At 36.9% G+C, this 19,716-nt stretch overlaps 1 protein-coding gene across 1 annotated transcript in view; it reads left to right on the top strand.

Annotated features, from left to right (window-relative positions):
• The window catches only part of KCNT2 (potassium sodium-activated channel subfamily T member 2), a 1,342,824-nt gene that overhangs the window by 156,662 nt on the left and 1,166,446 nt on the right, over window positions 1–19,716 (top strand). Inside the window, 3 exon segments of the mRNA XM_040262901.1 lie at window positions 11,583–11,657; window positions 12,877–12,960; window positions 16,273–16,367. Coding sequence (XP_040118835.1) covers window positions 11,583–11,657; window positions 12,877–12,960; window positions 16,273–16,367 — 254 coding nt within the window.

The following is a 19,716-nucleotide window of genomic DNA, read 5'->3' as shown; positions in this document are numbered from 1 at the left end:
GCATAAAATAAGAAATGTGCATATAAAATTGGAAGAATGAATTAATATTTAGGTTTGGCCAGCATATGGTGTGTTTGGGAAAATATTGTTGGGATAAGTTTGCTACAGTATTGTGAGGGCCTTGTAGAGAAACCTAGAATGGGAAGTTGGTGCAGGATGTTGAACATGAGAGTTCTATAATTGTAACTAAGTCTAGGAGTATTAGTTCGGAACATCTGCACAAGCAGAAGTCAAAGAGCCATTCCACTGAAGTCCATATGCTCTGCTAAGACACGATTGCAGTAGGAAAGGAAAAGTGGGAGTGAGGTTTTGGCCAGGTGAGAGGAATAAACTAATTCAATGCAGGAAAAGTCATGAAAGTAGAAACGGAAGAAATCATCAACAGATTGGTTGAGATCGAAGAAGAGAACAAAATGTGAAATATCATTTTAAGATTTCCTAAAGCCAAATGACAGTACAAGGCAGTAAAACCAAGAAAAATTACATCGAGGAAAAAATCAGATTGGGGTCAAGATAGATGGAATAATGGAAATTGTTTTGGGAATGATGAATTTGAGGTATTTTTGGACAAATAGATGTGATATGCAGACAACTGAAAAGGAAGATCCGGGACTCGCAGAAGAGATTTATTAAGCTTTGGCAGTCATTTCCAGTGAAATGATGAAGAAAGCATGCAAGTCCAGTAAGGATGGGATAGTAACCAATGGAGAAGAGATGACCCATGTTAATGGAGATGCTTATATTGTGGGTCTTGAAGAATAGAGCAATGAGGGCAGACAGAGGAATAAGTGAGAAGGGTGGAAGGTCTTCCGAATGGTTGTCATAATCTTCGCTGATTTCCAGTTCACAGTTATTGCATGTACCGTATCAAGCAGCACAATCAGGGTTCTGTTTTGAGGAGATTCTTATCTAGCATATAAATTTCTCATTTCATAACATAAAGTCTTAAAAGTAACATTCTGTTGACTACTTTTTAAATCTTTTCACACTCACCTTTTCCCCCTGGTTTCCTTTATAAAGTTCTTATATGTGCCACCTAAAGAACATAATACCAGTGCCTAATTAGGTGAAATGGATGAATTAGAAAATGTAGAAAGAAAAGAATGCTTGGTTTCCAAATAAACACAGATGGATTGATTTACTGATTATGAGGAAAATAAAATATTAGGAATGACTAAGAAAAAAATATTAGATGAAACATATGAATGACGGCAGGTTTAGTAAGAAGCTTGAGAAAAGCAATTGGGTTTACAGTTTAGGAGATCATTTGTTATTCACCCTTAAAAGACCAGTTTCAATGGAGTACAACTGAGAGTAAAATTTTCAGATGAAGATTGTTGATTGATCAGTACAGAAGCTCACTAAAATAGTAGAATGAGATGGAAGATTGCCTCGTGATGGTAAAAATCTGCATCATTTAAAATGAGCTGGTAGAAGGGACAGGAAAAATGATGGATGAAGCAAGATTTATAAAAAGTAAGAATAAGCTAGGTTAGGAAGTTGAGGATTACTAATTAGTTTTGGATACATCCTGTTCTTTTCTGAGAACACTGAAGATGAAAAATGGTACCTGAAAGAATATTTTGAAGTTGGAGGAGATAAGCTGGGAAATTTTGCATATATGTAGCCACTCAACCCTAACTTACCTAGAAAGTACTAGCTTAGTGACATACAGTTTAGAAGGAGATGTGGAGGAGGGCTCTTTAAATGATTTATTAGTGAATCTCCTCGTCAAAATAGCTACCTCATAAATATGTTGTTGTTAAGTTGCTAAGTTGTGTCAGACTTTTGCAATCCCATGGGCTGTATCCATCAGGCTCCTCTGTCTATGGGATTTCCCAGGGAGAAATACTGGAACAAGTTGCCATTTCCTTTTCCAGGAGATCTTCCTGATCCAGGGATCAAACCCACATCTCCTGCATTGGCAGGCAGATTTTTTACTGCTGAACCACCAGGGAAGCCCATAAATATGTACTGATTGACAAATCTGGATTTTGGAAACCTAGGAGAAGGAAAACAATCAAGTAAATTAATATCCAAGGTGTTATCTTCTAAAGGCCCTTAGTATGCTTGTGATAAATGTCAAATGTAATATACAGAAAGTGATGTACTGAAAAATAAGGATGTGGGTGTTTTTCTCTAATTTAATGAAATATTTTCCACTGTAACAAGAGTATCTACAAATACATAAACTGGTCAAAATATTAATTTGCGTTTGTGAATGTATTTGTTTCAAATTCTAACTAAAACTTAATATGAAATTAACTTTGAGGCTTTAAATGCTAGTAGTCATTTAACAAGCACAGACTCAAGATGGAATTATAGTTTCCCCTTGTGATTTTATGTGCTGACCTTTGTAATCAATTAATTCCTGCCATTTATAAAATGAGAGCAAAGATTATAAGACCTAGTGGGGTGCCATTGCCTTCTCCAAGTAGATAGAACTAGATGATGTATAATATTTTCATTCTGACCTTCATAGACATTAATGTCTAGGTCATGGTGGTTGAGTCTTGTGTGTTACAACACGAAGGCTAACAAGGGCTTATGTGACATGGGGAGGATTTCTTTTCTTTTCATTGTTGTCTTTTAGTCATTAAGCCACGTCCAACTCTTTTGAGACCCCATGGACTGTAGCCAACCAGGCTCCTCTGTCCATGGAATTCTCCAGATAAGAGTACTGGAGTAGGTTGCCATTTCCTCCTCCAGGGGAATCTTCATAGGCCAGGGATCAAACCCGCGTCTCCTGCATTGTGGGCGTATTCTTTACCATCTGAGCCACTGGGGAAGCCCTTTTCCTTTCATATATTAAGTCAAATTCGTGAACTCTTATCACTCTTTCAATAAGCTGTTGGATACATTGTTGGAATGAATAAGTGATAACTATTTATAGCACATATATAAAGTAAATCCATATAGCAGAACTGCAAATGAGGTCCTTCTCTCAAATTAGACTTTTAAGAAAATTATAGACAAATATGAAGAAATGGATATTGCATTAGGAGTGAAATCCATTTCTAATATTGCTGTTTGATATTTCTAGTTCTGAATATAAAATCTACATATAATTTTCTCTTATTGGTTTATAAAGTGAAGTGAAGTGAAGTCGCTCAGTCGTGTCCGACTCTTTGCGACCCCATGGACTGTAGCCCACCAGGCTCCTCCGTCCATGGGATTCTCCAGGCAAGAGTACTGGAGTGGGTTGCCATTTCCTTCTCCAGGGGATCTTCCCAACCCAGGGATTGAACCCAGGTCTCCCACATTGCAGGCAGATGCTTTAACCTCTCAGCCACCAGGGAAGCCCAAAGTGAACAGTAAAAGAGACAATACTGGAAACCACTGCCAATGACAAATTCAAACTGATGTCTCTCCCCACACTACAGTGGCGACCAGGTTGTCATCTTATTCAGTGGGGCAGAGAAGGGGAAAAGAGAAGTCATCTTCATTTCCATTCTTGAAATGCTCACCTTGTGGGCATGAGGTGATTATAATTATAAACTTTCACAAAAGACTTGATCTTTGACCTCTTGGCGATTTTCTTCTTGCCCATGGCAGCTGTCACTTTGCGGGGATAGCGATCAATTCCAGCCACCAGAGCATGGCTGTAGGGTCGGTCTGAGGTGCCGTCATCAGTGTTCTGAAGGAGCAAGAATTACATGTTACCAGCCATTTAGGCCCTGTGCTAGAATGGTTTATATCTCTATATATAAACACATAATGTATGTATTTACATATACAACATATATGTTTGTACACACTGCTGCTGCTGCTAAGTCACTTCAGTCGTGTCCGTCTCTGTGCGACCCCATAGATGGCAGCCCACCAGGCTCCCCCATCCCTGGGATTCTCCAGGCAAGAACACTGGAGTGGGTTGCCATTTCCTTCTCCAATGCATGAAAGTGAAAAGTGAAAGTGAAGTCGCTCAGTTGTGTCTAACCCTCAGCAACCCCATGGACTGCAGCCTACCAGGCTCCTCCGTCCATGGGATTTTCCAGGCAAGAGTACTGGAATGGGGTGCCATTGCCTTCTCCAATTGTACACACTAGACATTCTAAAATAAGCATGACTTAATCTTTAACTTAAAAGGTTTAAACTATCATGGAGAGCAAAGCTTTTTAAAATCAAAAGACTTAATAGGTAGCAGCAAAGTGAGCAAAAACTCTTTAAAGTGTATGTTAAAGTTAGCCGATAATAATTTCAAAATCCCTGACATTCATTTCTTCTGTCCTCTGTCATACAGACAGCAGATCTGAACTTAAATCATCATTCTGTTCATGTTTGTCACAACTTGGTAAAATATCCATGAGGCTTGCCTGACAGCAAATTCTTATTTCTCTGTCACGTGAATACCGTCCGTGTCTTTATCAACTGTTTTCAAAAATATAACAGTACTCTATATATACATACCCATTTATTAAATCAAAAGGATTTTGTGCATTATGCACAAAAATGCATAATTTCCAAACCTCTTATAATGAAATTCACCACACCTAGAAAGCTTTTGTTAAATCTATAGTTTTCTTTTTTTTCCTATATAGTAATCAATTATAAAAAGCATCAGTTCTGAAATGTTAGCTTCATTTTGGGCTTATTCCTGGAAAAGAATAAAGAATTCATCCTAGGACTCCTAGATCCTGGTGATTCTGCTTATTATGCCACAGGAATGGTAAATCTAAGTGTTGTTGGGTTTATGTTTAGAAATACAAAGTAACGCTGCCATAGAGTTACTCCATATTTTAAACTCACTAAAAGAAGGTTGTCTTCTGGATTAAATATTTTAAATTAGGTATTCTTAATATTAGAGAAGAAGGTGCTTTTTAAGGGTCTCTTATTCCCAATTTGGGCTAACAGCAAGTAGATTACCATAAGTCTTATACTTTTTAAAGTGCTTTTTTTTTGAGTTTACCTAGATAATAGTTCTAAACTTGTACTTTCTTTTATGATAAAAATAAAAGCCTGGTACATTTTAGGAAATCATCTGTTTTCTTGAATTTTTATTGGTTGAGGAAAGTTGCATCCATACCAAATATAAAATAGATTAAATTTTATTTATATTTTACTGAATTATGTCAACAAGAAGAGGAACACGGAGAGTTCTATATGCTTAGAACAGTTAAAGCTATTTCTTAAAAACTATCTTTTTCTTTAAGAAGTTACCTTTTAGAAGAAGACTAATGCCTTTCATCTCGTTCAGGAAAATAAGATTGAGGGGAACAGGTATTTAACTTAATTTTGAAAGGCATGTGCCTGCCTTTTGGATCTTATTTCACACTTCTCTACATAGTGCCTTCTCTAGATTTATGCTTTCCTTTTTTGCCATAATTGCTTTTATCCTGAGCCTATATTATGTAGGCTCATGGGGACTCCCTAACAGCCAATACAACTTTTGGATAATTTCTCTATTTTTCATCAGCTATTTTTAGGGGAGATAATTTATGAATATATCTTTAAGTTCAGAAGACAACCTGAGATTTTAGAACCAAAGCTAATGAATATAACTGAAAAAGACATTTACTTTTAGCAATGAGTATATTGCCTCCCTGTATAATTTTAGATTGTGGAAGTCAGTCCTCAGGTGGAAGTTCATTATTTGCCACAACGTACACACACACACACACACATACACACACACACACACTAGCTGTGAATCAACAACAGGAGTGTGTTTGACATAATGCAGATACAGATTTTATTGAGGAGCTTCAGACTGGCAGGGACTGTGCTTGAAACAGAGCAAAGAATTGTGAACTAAATGCATGCTCTCGCCTGGACCACATTAAATTCAATCACATGAGTGAAATGAAGTCGTTCAGTCATGTCCAACTCTTTGCGACCCCATGGACTGTAGCCTACCAGACTCCTCCATCCCTGGGATTTTCCAGGCAAGAGTACTGGAGTGTGTTGCCATTTCTTCCTCCAGGGGATCCTCCCAACCCAGGGATCGAACTCAGGTCTCTTGCATTGCAGGCAGATGCTTTACCATCTGAGCCACCAGGGAAGCCCAATGCTCTCACCTGGACCATATGAAATTCAAAGTCAAGTGTTGATCAAATATATAAAAACAAACTGAAAAAAAGGAAGGAGAAAGATGTTGATGAAGAATCAAAAAACCAAGTGTGGAAGTCTGATCTTGTCTAGAGTGTGTGTAAAGAGCAGGTGGGGAAAGTCTCAAAATACTCAGAAGATTTGAATTAATAGCTGAAAGACGTGTGTGAGTTAACTAGGTAAAGGAACATTGGAGAGGAAGGTGGGGAGACCAGTTAAGAAGTTAGAGTGGAAATAGAGTGTAAATTGAGAACGAGACAACCCAAGATACATTCATGAATCAGAAAGTCTTATTCAACAATTATACTTAGGTAGTGTGTGAAGCGGAGAAGGTGATGGCACCCCAATCCAGTACTCCTGCCTGGAAAATCCCATGGACGGAGGAGCCTGGTAGGCTTCAGTCCATGGGGTTGCTGAGGGTCGGACTCGACTGAGCGACTTCGCTTTCACTTTTCACCTTCATGCATTGGAGAAGGAAATGGCAACCCACTCCAGTGTTCTTGCCTGATGAACCTCAGGGACGGGGCAGCCTGGTAGGCTGCCGTCTATGGGGTTGCACAGAGTTGGACATTACTGAAGCGACTTAGCATCAGCAGTGTGTGAAGGGGGCGGCAGAGGACGAGGTGGTTAGATAGCATCACTGACTCAATAGACATGAATCTGACCAAACTTTGGGAGGTAGTGAAGGACAGAGGAGCCTGGCAGGCTACAGTCCATGGGGCTGCAAAGAGTCAGACATGACTTAGTGACTGAACAACAATGGCATGTGAAAAGAAGATGCAAAGTTCCTCCAGGATCTTTGGTTTTTGTTGCTGGAGAGTCAGTTAGGACAAACATCATAAATTTTACTTTTAGCTTGTCCATTTTATTGGCATAGAGTTTCTTGTTGTCGTCTCTTATGATTCTTTTTGTTTCTGTGGTATCAGTTGTAACTTATTTTTCCTTTCTAATTTTATTGATTTGAATCCTCTCACTTTTTTATCCTGATGAGTCTGCTAAAGGTTTATCAATTGTGTTCATCTTCTTGAAGAGCCACCTTTTAGTTTCATTGATCTTTACTGTTGTTTTCTTTGTCTCTATTTCATTTTTTTCTGCTCTGATCTTTATGATTTCTTTCCTTCCACTAACTTTGAGTTTTTGTTTCTTCTTCTTACACTCGTTTCTTTAGGTGTAAGGATAGGTTGTTTATTTGAGATTTTTCTTGTTCCTTGAGATAAGACTGCATTGCTATAAATTTCCTTCTTAGAACTGCTTTTGCTGTATCCCATAGGTTTTGGATTATCATGTTTTCATTGTCCTTTAAATTTTACTTTTAGACAAATTACCCACAAGGTGCCTTTGAGGCATTCATGTGAAGCAGCACATTAGACAGTAGAGATCGGAAACTGACTCTCAGATACAATATTGATCCGGGCTAGAGATACAACATTGGAAGTCATTGGTTTATTACTGATAATAAATTGAAGTTGTAACATAAATGAGAGTACCTAAAATGGATATATAGCCAAGTACTCTTGAAATGCTTTCTTCCATAAAATTTCTGTTGAGCTTTGTGGCCATAAGTTTAATGATTTATATGATTGCATCAGGAAGACTTAATAAAATTTTTTGAGTGTTTCCACATGGATCCAAGAAAAAGAAATACAAATGCTTAAGTTCAAAATCAAAGCAATTGTACCAGAAGGGAAGAGTATTATAAAATATTTGGAACTTTCCTTTATTCAATATCATGCTCACTGAACTCTAATGGTCATAGAAACAGATAAGTTTTGTAAAATGTTAAAAACATGTATCAAGGTAGTTAATGGTGAAGGTATGGAGATTGGAGCATTCCAAGCAGAAGGAGAAGTGTGAGCAAAGCTATAAAAGATGAAACAGCCTAGCTCATTCAGAGAACTATATCAAAATTAGTTCTATATGTGGTGAATCTGTAGCTGAATTCAAGATGGGTTAGGTACAGAACAAATGAGCAGCCATAGTTCAAATTGTGAAGCTTCATATGATGTAATGAGGAGTTTGGATGTTGGCAATGGAGATTTGCCATTTTAGAAAGATTCTCTGACTTGGAATATGGAGGCTAAATCAGAAATGAACCCAACTGAATCACATTTTAGTCAGTAGACTCTCTTAGTGGTTTGAGGGAAAGTAATAAAAAATAAATGTTGTGTTAGATCTGGAAATGAAGACAGACATCAGAGGTATAGAAGCTTTTGGTTTACTAGGAACTAAACTTTTCCAGTGTGCCAAGCTAAGAAAACGAATGCTAGTCTTAATGTACATTAGCAGAAAGACCCTGCCATGTGACCAGTGATAATGATTCCCATTACATCTCCCTCCTCTGGTCACATCAGTCTCTTTTCCTGTGTAAAACCATTGACATTAAGGAACAATGTACAATGACTAGTAAAAAATATGGTGAGGAAAGAGTAGGCCAAATGTTACGCATTCTGGAAACTGAGTCATGTAAAAAACTGTTAAATGGTAACATTAACCAGCTCAATAAAAAATAAAAGTGTTGCATAATGAAAATCAAGTATAAATGGTTTATTGAATAGGCCTGATTCAGTGCAAGTAGAAAAGCCTTTAGCCCGTCCTACGTTTCTGCTTCAAACCCAGTCATTGTCCTTATGAGCCATGCTGATCCAATGAAATCTCAGTTAGGCCCCTTAGTTTTTTTGCAAGACAAATCTCAGTTTAGTATTTAAGAAATAGTGTTCAGTATGTAAAAAATTTAATGTTCTCATCCAATTTTACCTTTTTCTAAGCTGGAAACTTCCCAGGTGGCACAATGGTAAAGAATCCACCTGCCGATGCCAGAGACACAAAAAATGTGGGTTCAGTCCTTGGGCCAGGAAAAATTTCCTAGAGGAGGAAATGGCAAGCTGCTCCAATATTCTGGTTTCAAAAATCCCATGGATTGAGGAGCCTGGTGGGCGACAGTCCATGGGATAGCAGAGAGTCAGACATGACTGAGCACGCATGTGTGCATAGCTAGGAACTCAATGGGGCAAGGATTTTCTTGGGGGGCTTCTCCTGTGTCCACCTCTTCCTTGTCTGAAACAAGCTGATCGTGGCCCCTCAGGGCTGAGGAGGCTCCAGGAGAAGGTGGTCCTGACTGACTGGCCCAGAAATAGTCTGTGGTTTGGTTGCTCTGATGGCAGATACAGATGGGGCTTTGGTGGTTCTCCTAAGGCCTTGGGTGGAAGCTCCTTGATGCCTCAAGCCCTGGTCTGGCCACTCTGCCCGGGTTCTGGGGGGTTCAAGGGCCACCATCTGTCAAGATTCTCTGTCTCCTCAGGCCTGCAGCCCTTCTGAGTCTGAATTTAAAATGGCCATACATTTTATTCTGTAGGGTCTGTATCTTGTTCCCAGAAAATAAGTCGCTCTGTCTTAGTGTTGGTGTAAGCCTGTTCTTATCTCAACATTCTGTTCTTATCTCAACATTCTCTCTCTTTGCTTTGCTCTGTGTGTGTGTGTGTGTGTGTGTGATGCTTTAGGCCTTAGTCAAAAACAGCCCCTAAGTCTGAGTCCAGCTCTCTAGGTTGTTTATCTGAGCCCTTCTTACAGAGCTGGAGGTGATGACGGAAGCATCCTTACATCTTTACACAGAGATGAGAGAGATCCTTACAGCTCCATGCCTTCCACCTGCTCTCCCAGCACTTTTTATTTAGCCTGCAGACGGCTTATGAAACAGGGATAACAAAATCTCTTACTTACTGTTTTAGCAACCCAGACGATCCCCGATGTAGAACTTGCTTTATGAAGTGGTGGTGTGCAGGGGAAGACCAAATTAGCCAAGATGGCGTAGTCAGGCCCTCTTGCCCCACAGCCTCTCGCTTTTGCCTCACATTTTGTAAATAATGTTCATATAATAACTCAAGTCACTTATAACACTGCACATGTACATCATGAGGTACTCACTTGGTCACAAGCTACTTTGTGCTGTGGGGATATGTGAGCTCCACCTAGGGCTGCACTTTACTGCTGTGTCATGGCTGTGTCTATTGGGTCAGCCGCGAGAGGGGAGAATATAGGGTGTCTGTTGTTATGGCTTCAGAGTCAGCAGGAGGGAGGCTGTGTCATGGCCGCTGTGCAGGCCAGGAGAGAATAAACGTATCTGCAGTTCCTAGGGCTCCTCTGCTGCTGCTGCTGAGTCACTTCAGTCGTGTCCAACTCTGTGCGATCCGTAAGATGGCAGCCCACCAAGCTCCCCCATCCCTGGGATACTCCAGGCAAGAACACTGGAGTGGGTTGCCATTTCCTTCTCCAGTGAATGAAACTGAAAAGTGACAGTGAAGTCACTCAGTCGTGTCCGACTCTTAGCTACCCCAGGGACTGCAGCCTACCAGGCTCCTCCATCCATGGGATTTTCCAGGCAAGAGTACTGGAGTGGGTCACCAGTGGCTCCTCTAGCCTCCTACTAACATCTTAGCTCATGCCTTGCCTACCCTGGGTTCAACGAACACTGCAAACAGCGAGACAATTGGCGTCATGAGCAGGATTGGCGATGCAAGGTGTTTTACATTTCTGTAACGTTTTAAGACTTTGGGACCTCAAGAAAAATAAAGAATCCCAATATTATAGCCAGTGCGTCCTCAGTTGCTTCAGTCGTGTTTGACTCTGTGCAACTCTGTGGAATGTAGCCTGCTAAGCTCCTCTTTCCGTGGGATTCTCCAGGCAAGACTACTGGAGTGGGTTGCATTCATAAAATAATTAGACATTACAGGAGTCAGATTTCAAGTTGCCTTTCTAACAGATAGATTTCTTTTGTTTTTTTTTTTCATTAAAAGAATAAACTGCGTTAGGGAGTTCTGAGTTCTTTTTCACTGGACATCGTTAGAGAAAGTTTCAGGAATGACCTATTAGTCAGTGCAATTGCCCAGAGCTGCACAATTAGAAGGATATGTGCTTGTTTGAATGCTCTGATGTCACCTTCTTGAAATTACTCGTAATTTGTTAATAAGAGGCCCTGCATTTTCATTTTTAACTGGGCCCCACTAATTATGTAGCCAGACCCGATTAATATTGTTGTACTATGTGGGTTGGGAGACTAGAATCCAGATGATTGAGAAAACTCTGACTTTAAATCTTATTAATCTAAAAACAATGTTAAATGGCCTCCCAGGGCCATTGTTATATGTGTGTGTTTGCAAACTATTTAATATGCTTTATATTATGATATAAAAATTAAGATGGAGTTACTTTTTCATTGATTCTGTAAGGTTTCTTAATTGTTTTATTTTTACTAGTAACTTTTTTGATGCAATATTATGTGATTAAAATGTGCTATGTGCAATATTGATGAATTACTATGAGCATTTTGGTTTACTTAAACTCTGCAAAATTGAGAAGGCACAATTACATGTAGCAAAATAATCTCTAAAAGTCATTGCTACATTTCTAAATAATGATTTTGTATTCTGTTAATATAAGCATCCTTATTCTTATTGCTAGCAAAATTCTGATGCCTTTTCCCCATTTAATGGGATCAGTTGTAATTGACTTTTATTTTTATTCTTTTTTTTTTTTTTTGGAAGGGAAACATCTGGGAACAGATTTTACGAATACCCTTCATCTTGGAAATAATTAATGCAGTTCCCTTCATTATCTCAGTAAGTCCTAAAAGAATCTTCAAAAGAAATAATTTTGTTATTAGTCATGAGTAAAATCTTTCAATCTAAATAGCAATAAATAATATATTAGCTCAGATGAATGAGTTTAGGCTTTTGTTAATGTATTAAATCATGGTATTAGAAAATAAATAGCAAAGTCAGTTATAACTGGGTTGTGAAATTAAGTGAACATTAACAAGATTTAGTTCAATAGCAAAAATGAAATGCATTTTAGGAATATATACTCTAGAGGTACCATTTAAACATGTTAATTTTATCTAAACAGATTAGAATGAATCACTCCACTTCTTGTGTATATTGTAGAGTTTTAAAAAGTAAAAGCCAAGTAAAACCAAGTATTTATAAAAGTTTCTCATGCTGAGAATATGTTTATCTTTAGTTTAAGCCACAGGATTTATTAAATCCAGTTCTCTGTTTACTAAATATGTTGCCAAAAACTAAGACAACCAGCAGTGTGCTTCTTTATTAAAGTCTGTGGAGGATCAATTCCATGGTGATCCTGTTCAGCTACAGAATATGCAACCAGCACTTTTCCACTGCAAAATTGGATCTTAATCTATATTCGATAACGCTTTAGCAATGTCTGTTGGGAATATGCTTTCTAACACTTTTTATTTTGAATTTTATTTGGAAAATCACGACTATAAGTCAGTATGATCTGAAGCTGTTGCTCACTCTGACAATTATTTTAATTTGAGTGATTTATCTAGAGGAACCACTGGCTCCAGATTGCATGACAGGTTAATTAAATATAATCCAGTGGAATACAGTTCCCCAGGGTCACTTCAATGTTTGAATCTGAGAGAGTAAGTGGTAATGTTATAGAAAAGTAAAGCACTGTCTCTGTACACCTATTTTTACCTCCAGTTCCAGAAAAGAAAAAAGATGATAACTATTATAACAGTCATACCAAAAGATTTAGTGATCGAATTAACACAGTTATAGCTGATATCCCATTAGAGCTGATTATTTTCTTTCTGCTTCTACAATAACTTTGCAAAGAATTTTTCCTTAGGACTAAGAGAATGAAAAGATCCTGTCTGCCCCTCCATTTCAATAATCATATGAGTTTAGAGTATTTGCCACATGTTTTATATAATTATATTGTCCTTAATAACTTATTTTTGTTTTGCTTTTCTTCTCAATCATGTAGATTTCTTGCTTGGAGATAAAAATTTAGTTTTGATTTGTCTTCCAGATATTCTGGCCTTCCTTAAGAAATCTATTTGTCCCAGTTTTTCTAAACTGTTGGCTTGCCAAACATGCCTTGGAAAATATGATTGTAAGTATAAAATACAAGTGCAAAGACAAAAGTATTTTTCAATGCTCCGTTACCTTCTTACCTCACTAAAGTGATGTGTTGCATAGATGTCTAAGCTAATAGACCCTATGTCTGTTTCTATCCTAATAAGAATGAAAAGTGGTGAAACGCCCTTATTGTCAAGTCCCTCCTTTTATAAGGCCCTATGAAATAGTAAACAAAAATAATTCAGGTAGTCTAAAGATCACCAAACCAAAGCTGACTGCTGTTTGGATGGTCAAACTTATTACCAATCTTCTGAAGATAGTGTTTCCTTCTAAAGCAATCTCATTATGTATAACAGGACCCTTAGGTTTAAGGCTTCAGGAGGTAATGTTGTCAAACTGTAGGTAGTCTCACCTTCCATAAAGATCTGTGGAGTTTTCTAAGGTGCTGTATTGGAGCTGGAAGGTCCTCATGTAAAGTCAACTTTTTAGGTTGGGTTCGGTTGGTAATAGGGAGGCAGAAGGGGACACAAGAAGGAAGAGAGATGCAGAACTCAGAGATGTGACACCGTTGCATTCTGCCTAAGGCCAACTCTGTTCAAAAGGACTGATTTATAACTAGGACCAAAACATAATAGGCTTGGATACTTACTAGTGAGCTGACATTGCTATTTGCTATTCAGTCATTTTTTCTACCCTGGTGGCTCAGATGGTAAAGAAGTTCCCTGCAATGCAGGAGACCTGGGTTCTTTCCCTGGGTCAGGAAGATCCCCTGGAGAAGGGAATGACAACTGACTCCGGTATTCTTGTCTGGAGAATTCCATGGACAGAGGAGCCTGGCTGGCAGTCTATGGGGTTGCAAAGAGTCAGACATGACTGAGAGACTAACACTTTCCACTTTCACTTCTTCCATTTGTTTTACAAGTATTAATATGAGTCTACTCTCAGCTAAGCACTCTGATAAAATAAGCAAGTGATTTAACACCTTTGCTAATGTCTTCATTTTGAAAGAGAATAAAACTACCAACATACAGGCTTGCTGTGATAATTAAGTTATATTATATATACATTTATATATGTGTAAAAATCTTGTATCTAGCATAAATGTAGTAAGAGCTCAATATTATTAATTTGATCACACTGAAATTGTTTGCTTGGAGGCAAACTTGTTTTTCTTTTAAATAGCTTTTTAACAGAAAGTATGGCAATAGTTTTGGCCAAAAGGAATATTTGGATAGCATTTGAGTCTTTACAACCAGCTGAATGTTTCTGATCAGCTCTCAATATATTAAGTGACCACTGGAGTCTCATGCAAGCTTACAGCTAATAAGGGGAGCACCATATGTCCTGTGGATGGTTTGCAAAAACATCCTGCTCTCTTAGCTGTCCAAAAAAATATTATTTCACTAACTACAACTGCGGAGCCTGATGGGCTGCCGTCTAGGGGGTCACACAGAGTTGGACACGACTGAAGCAACTTAGCAGCAGTAGCAACAGACTGCCTAAATTGTTAATTAAAAAAAAAAAATTCCTCCAGTACTCTTTGCTAATTTGTGTTTATTAGTTGCTAGAAAAAGTAACCTAACCAAGAAAGGAATCATTAGTCAATCATTAAGAGTAAAAGTAGTGCTTTGCATTATTTATTTAGGATTCATTTTCCATCATAATTCTATATTTTACTTCTTTTCTTCCTGGTTGGTAAAATTTAATTTATTTTTCTGTTCATTAACACCTCTGTTAGAAGAAAGTAAAGAATGCAAGGTGAAGTTTTAATCAACTTAGCTTTTTTGTTTTCATAACAAAAGTTCTGGTTAAATGTGTGGTAGAAAAAGATAAAATGATAGCTCATTGAGGTTTTATTTTATATTGAAAGTGCAAGTGACTTTTTGTGACCACATGGACTGTAGCCCGGTAGGCTCCTCTGCCCATGGAATTCTCCAGGCAAGAGTACTGGAGTGTAGCCGTTCCCTTCTCCAGGGGATCTTCCCAACCCAGGAATTGAACCAGGGTCTCCTGCATTGCAGGCAGATTCCTTACCAGCTGAGCTACCTATTTATCTCATAAAGTACAGCTATTCAGACTGTTAAAAAATTATTATGAAAATTTATAAAACAGAAGAGTATAAAGTAAAACATTATGCAAAACTACAAGTCTTCCACAAAGGCTAGACACAGAAATAATTTATATCCTTCTAATATTTTCTATGAAAGCACACACACACAAAATTGTATGTTTAATTTTATGATTTAAATGTTTGTCAAATACAAGTTCCTATTCAATAAATATTTATGTTCAAACCATCTTTAATGGATGCATGTAAGTCTGCTATCTAATTTTGATCAATTTATTCAACCATTTTCTATTTCATTTTTAGTTATTTTAATAGGAATGAACATTCATTATTCATATTATAATTTTGCAATAAAGATTATACAAAATATTGATACAAATAAATAGTATACAAAATAATATATACATCATACAATATATATTACACAATAAATATGTTCATATTTATATTTTATACAATAAATAATATAAAAATAATATATTATAGGAAATATAATAATTTTGTAATGAAGATGAGCATACATAAATATTCAACTTCCATCTCATAATTTTCATGTGGTTAACTTTTAGAAATTATGTTATGGGATAAATACTAATTAAATGGTGAATGCATGAACTGGAAAGGTCATACTTGTGAATTTTGACCTGTATTACCAAATTACTTTCAAGATATTTATAACAAATTACTTGAGCAATATTACATGTGTGTGCTCATTTTTTGCCTCTTAAATAACAGTAGGTATTATTATTTTTTAATGTTTTTCATTGCAAAGTAAACATATCTTGAATTCACATTTCTCTTAATATAAATGAAATTTATCTAAACATGTTCATTGGCTATGTAATTTTTTATTTTTATGATAAAATGCCTGCTACTTTTTGTGACTTAGAGAATGAGATATGGTTGTAGTTTGATCCAGCTATTACTTTCCCCTCAGTTGAACATATTATTTTCTGATATTTTAAAATTAGAAATTTCCATAAGACAGCATTGTCTTCAGGGAGGGCTTTTGGAGAGTCATTGAACATCTCTTTGTAAGGCAAGTAAACAAAAATTTAGTGCTTTTGTGGTGTACCATAGTATTAATATTATCTTGGCAATATGAATGTTACAGTGAGGTTTAATTAGACCTAGGAAAAACCAAAAATATGCTGCTATATGCATCTAAAGTATGTGTGTTGAGTATGAACAAGACAGTTAAAATGTAATATATAGTAACAAATGTAACAATTGAGTATTTATCAGAATTTAAAATATGCTTTTTCTGTATTATTTCAGAATGATCTACACAGAGCCATTCAGCGAACACAGTCTGCAATGTTTAATCAAGTTTTGATTTTAATATCTACATTACTATGCCTTATCTTCACCTGGTAAGACTTTACGTCAGCATTTTCATTATGTTTCATTTTAATTATAATAGTAAAAAAAGTATTATAAACCATTTAAACTAAGAGCTGGCAATAAAGATGAATCAGTTCAGTTCAGTTCAGTTCAGTTCAGTTCAGTCGCTCAGTTGTGTCCGACTCTGTGACCCCATGAATCGCAGCACGCCAGGCCTCCCTGTCCATCACCAACTCCCGGAGTTCACTCAGACTCGCATCCATCGAGTCCGTGATGCCATCCAGCCATCTCATCCTGGGTCGTCCCCTTCTCCTCCTGCCCCCAATCTCTCCCAGCATCAGAGTCTTTTCCAATGAGTCAACTCTTCGCATGAGGTGGCCAAAGTACTAGAACTTCAGCTTTAGCATCATTCCTTCCAAAGAACACATCAGGGGTGATCTCCTTCAGAATGGACTGGTTGGATCTCCTTGCAGTCCAAGGGACCCTCAAGAGTCTTCTCCAACACCACAGTTCAAATGCATCAATTCTTCGGCACTCAGCCTTCTTCACAGTCCAACTCTCACATCCATACATGACCACTGGAAAAACCATAGCCTTGACTAGACGGACCTTAGTTGGCAAAGTAATGTCTCTGCTTGTGAATATGCTATCTAGGTTAGTCATAACTTACCTTCCAAGGAGTAAGCGTCTTTTAATTTCATGGCTGTAGTCATCATCTGCAGTGACTTTGGAGCCCAAAAAAATAATGTCTGACACTGTTTCCACTGTTTCCCCATCTATTTCCCATGAAGTGATGGGACCAGATGCCATGATCTTCGTTTTCTGAATGTTGAGCTTTAAGCCAACTTTTTCACTCTCCTCTTTCACTTTCATCAAGAGGCTTTTTAGTTGCTCTTCACTTTCTGCCAGAAGGGTGGTGTCATCTGCATATCTGAGGTTATTGATATTTCTCCTGGCAATCTTGATTCCAGCTTGTGTTTCTTCCAGCCCAGCATTTCTCACGATGTACTCTGCATATAAGTAAAATAAGCAGAGTGACAGTATACAGCCTTTACATACTCCTTTTCTTATTTGCAACCAGTCTCTTGTTCCATATCCCGTTCTAACTGTTGCTTCCTGACCTGCATACAGATTTCTCAAGAGGCAGGTTAGGTGGTCTGGTATTCCCATCTCTTTCAGAATTTTCCACAGTTTATTGTGATCCACACAGTCAAAGGCTTTGGCATAGTCAAGAAAGCAGAAATAGATGTTTTCTGGAACTCTCTTGCTTTTTCGATAGATAAATTTTTACTATAAAACATAATGGGTCACCTACAGAAACAAAAATAAAATCTTTACTTCAGTCTTACAGAAAAGAAATCAAGAAAGGACATTGATTATTTGGAATTGATATTTACTGCAACTCTGAGGTTTCCCAAATGCTGTAAACAACCAGATCACAAGAATTTGTATTTCATGCCATAGTTGTCAAACAAGAATTTTTCCTTCGAACTGCTGACATGGAGATGCCCTTATCTGTCTGTAATCTTCAAAGCAAAACCGCTGTTGGGAACATTGTCTCTGCCCATCACTCTCTGCCTGCATCTTCTCCCCTGATGGTCTAACATGCAGCCAGGCAGAAAGCAAGGGCAGACCTGACAGCGTGAAGCAACCGGTACTTTGCTTTGTTATAGAAAACAGCTATTTCTTCCTGTGGAAAGTCCCACTTTGCCAATTACACAGTAATCCAATGAGAAATGATACACTTCCTATATGAATCCATGAAGATCCTAAGTAAAGAAAAAAAAAGAAATGTGAAAATCAGAAAATGAGGTAGAATGATATATCTGTTTTTCAACTTCATTATGTATAATTGTGCTCTGACCTGAATTTGACCTACTGAGGAAAAGAAATTAGGAAGTCCTAAAGTAGGAAGAATGCCCTCATCACTAGTATTATAAAATTTTTAGATATAAATATATAAATATAGCTACAGATATATGTATGTAATTATAGTTTTAGATACAGAAATATAATGTATGCTTAAGTAGTATGTAATTAATATCTCTATTAGGGATGGTACGGGGAGGGAGGAGGAAGGGGGGTTCAGGATGGGGAACACGTGTATACCTGTGGCAGATACATGTTGATGTATGGCAAAATCAATACAATATTGTAAAGTAATTAACCTCCAATTAAAAGAAATAAATTTATTTTTAAAATCTCTATTAAATGGATTTTAAATGTTTTATTGCTTACTTTTATATTTAAAAAGTAACATTTTAGGATATTCAACATTGTTAAATATAAAATATCCCTCTAAAATGGACACAATACCATCTTATCTTTTATTTTTTTTTACTCTGAACAGATTGGTTTTATTATTCACCTAGTAAATAACTGCATAAATTTGAAATACTGACAGCAGTGCCTTCTCAAGTCACAAAAGTGTTCTTAATTTTAAGATAATTACATTTTTAAAATAATTTAGAAGCTTTCTCCTTTTATTGGACTTAAGAAAAAGTACTTACAACTAAAATTTTTATATATATGCTGATTTCTCAATTGCTGGAAAATGACCAAGAGTAAAATGAATGAGTTATAAATGTTGTACATAGTCTGTTGAAGGTAAAGGGGTAATTGAAATTTTAATGCTAAAATAAGTACAGATGATTTAAATATTATAACAAGTCCAGTACTTTGCTTTGGACTGTGCTCATCACAGTAAACTCCCTACAGTGGGGCTCTTACTTTCTGCCTCTACATCAATTTCTTGAGCACATTTTATATTTGAAGGAAGTGACTACCCAAATTTTGCCACTTTCCTATGCCAAGGAGTGCAACAGTGCTTGATAAAGGGTTTTCATGATCTATGTGAAATTTCCATTATGCAACTTGTTAATCTTTTAGATCATTTGTGTTTCATTTTTTGTTGTATTTATAGTTACTTTTTTTGTTGTGTGTATATATTGTTAAATTTCAGACACTTGAGTGGTAGTTTCTACAAATATAGTCTCTAGTTAAAGCTGTCACCAATAAGTGGATTTGAATCTGTCTTTCAGTGTGGAATTTTTGTATAGAGTTATGTCTAACTCTAACATAGTTTTAACAACATAAAATGTTATTGTTTTTAATCACATGCACATCAATACAATTAGATTAATCTGTTTTAAATTATAATATCTGGGATAGAGAAATTGATGTTTAATTTATTTGTGCATTGTCTAGCTTTACAAGCAAAGGTCTTCATAAACCATGATCGTCATAGAGTCTTATTTGAATTCACCATGGGCAATGGGGTTACATACAAGAAAAAATATAAAAAATGTTGCATTAGTCATGATACATCATGAGGCTATTTTACCACAGTATGCCACACATATTATAAAATAAAAGTAC

Source organism: Oryx dammah, unplaced genomic scaffold, assembly GCF_014754425.2.
Source record: "Oryx dammah isolate SB20612 unplaced genomic scaffold, SCBI_Odam_1.1 HiC_scaffold_21, whole genome shotgun sequence".
Lineage (NCBI taxonomy): Eukaryota > Metazoa > Chordata > Mammalia > Artiodactyla > Bovidae > Oryx > Oryx dammah.
This window is presented reverse-complemented; position numbering and strand designations above follow the sequence as displayed.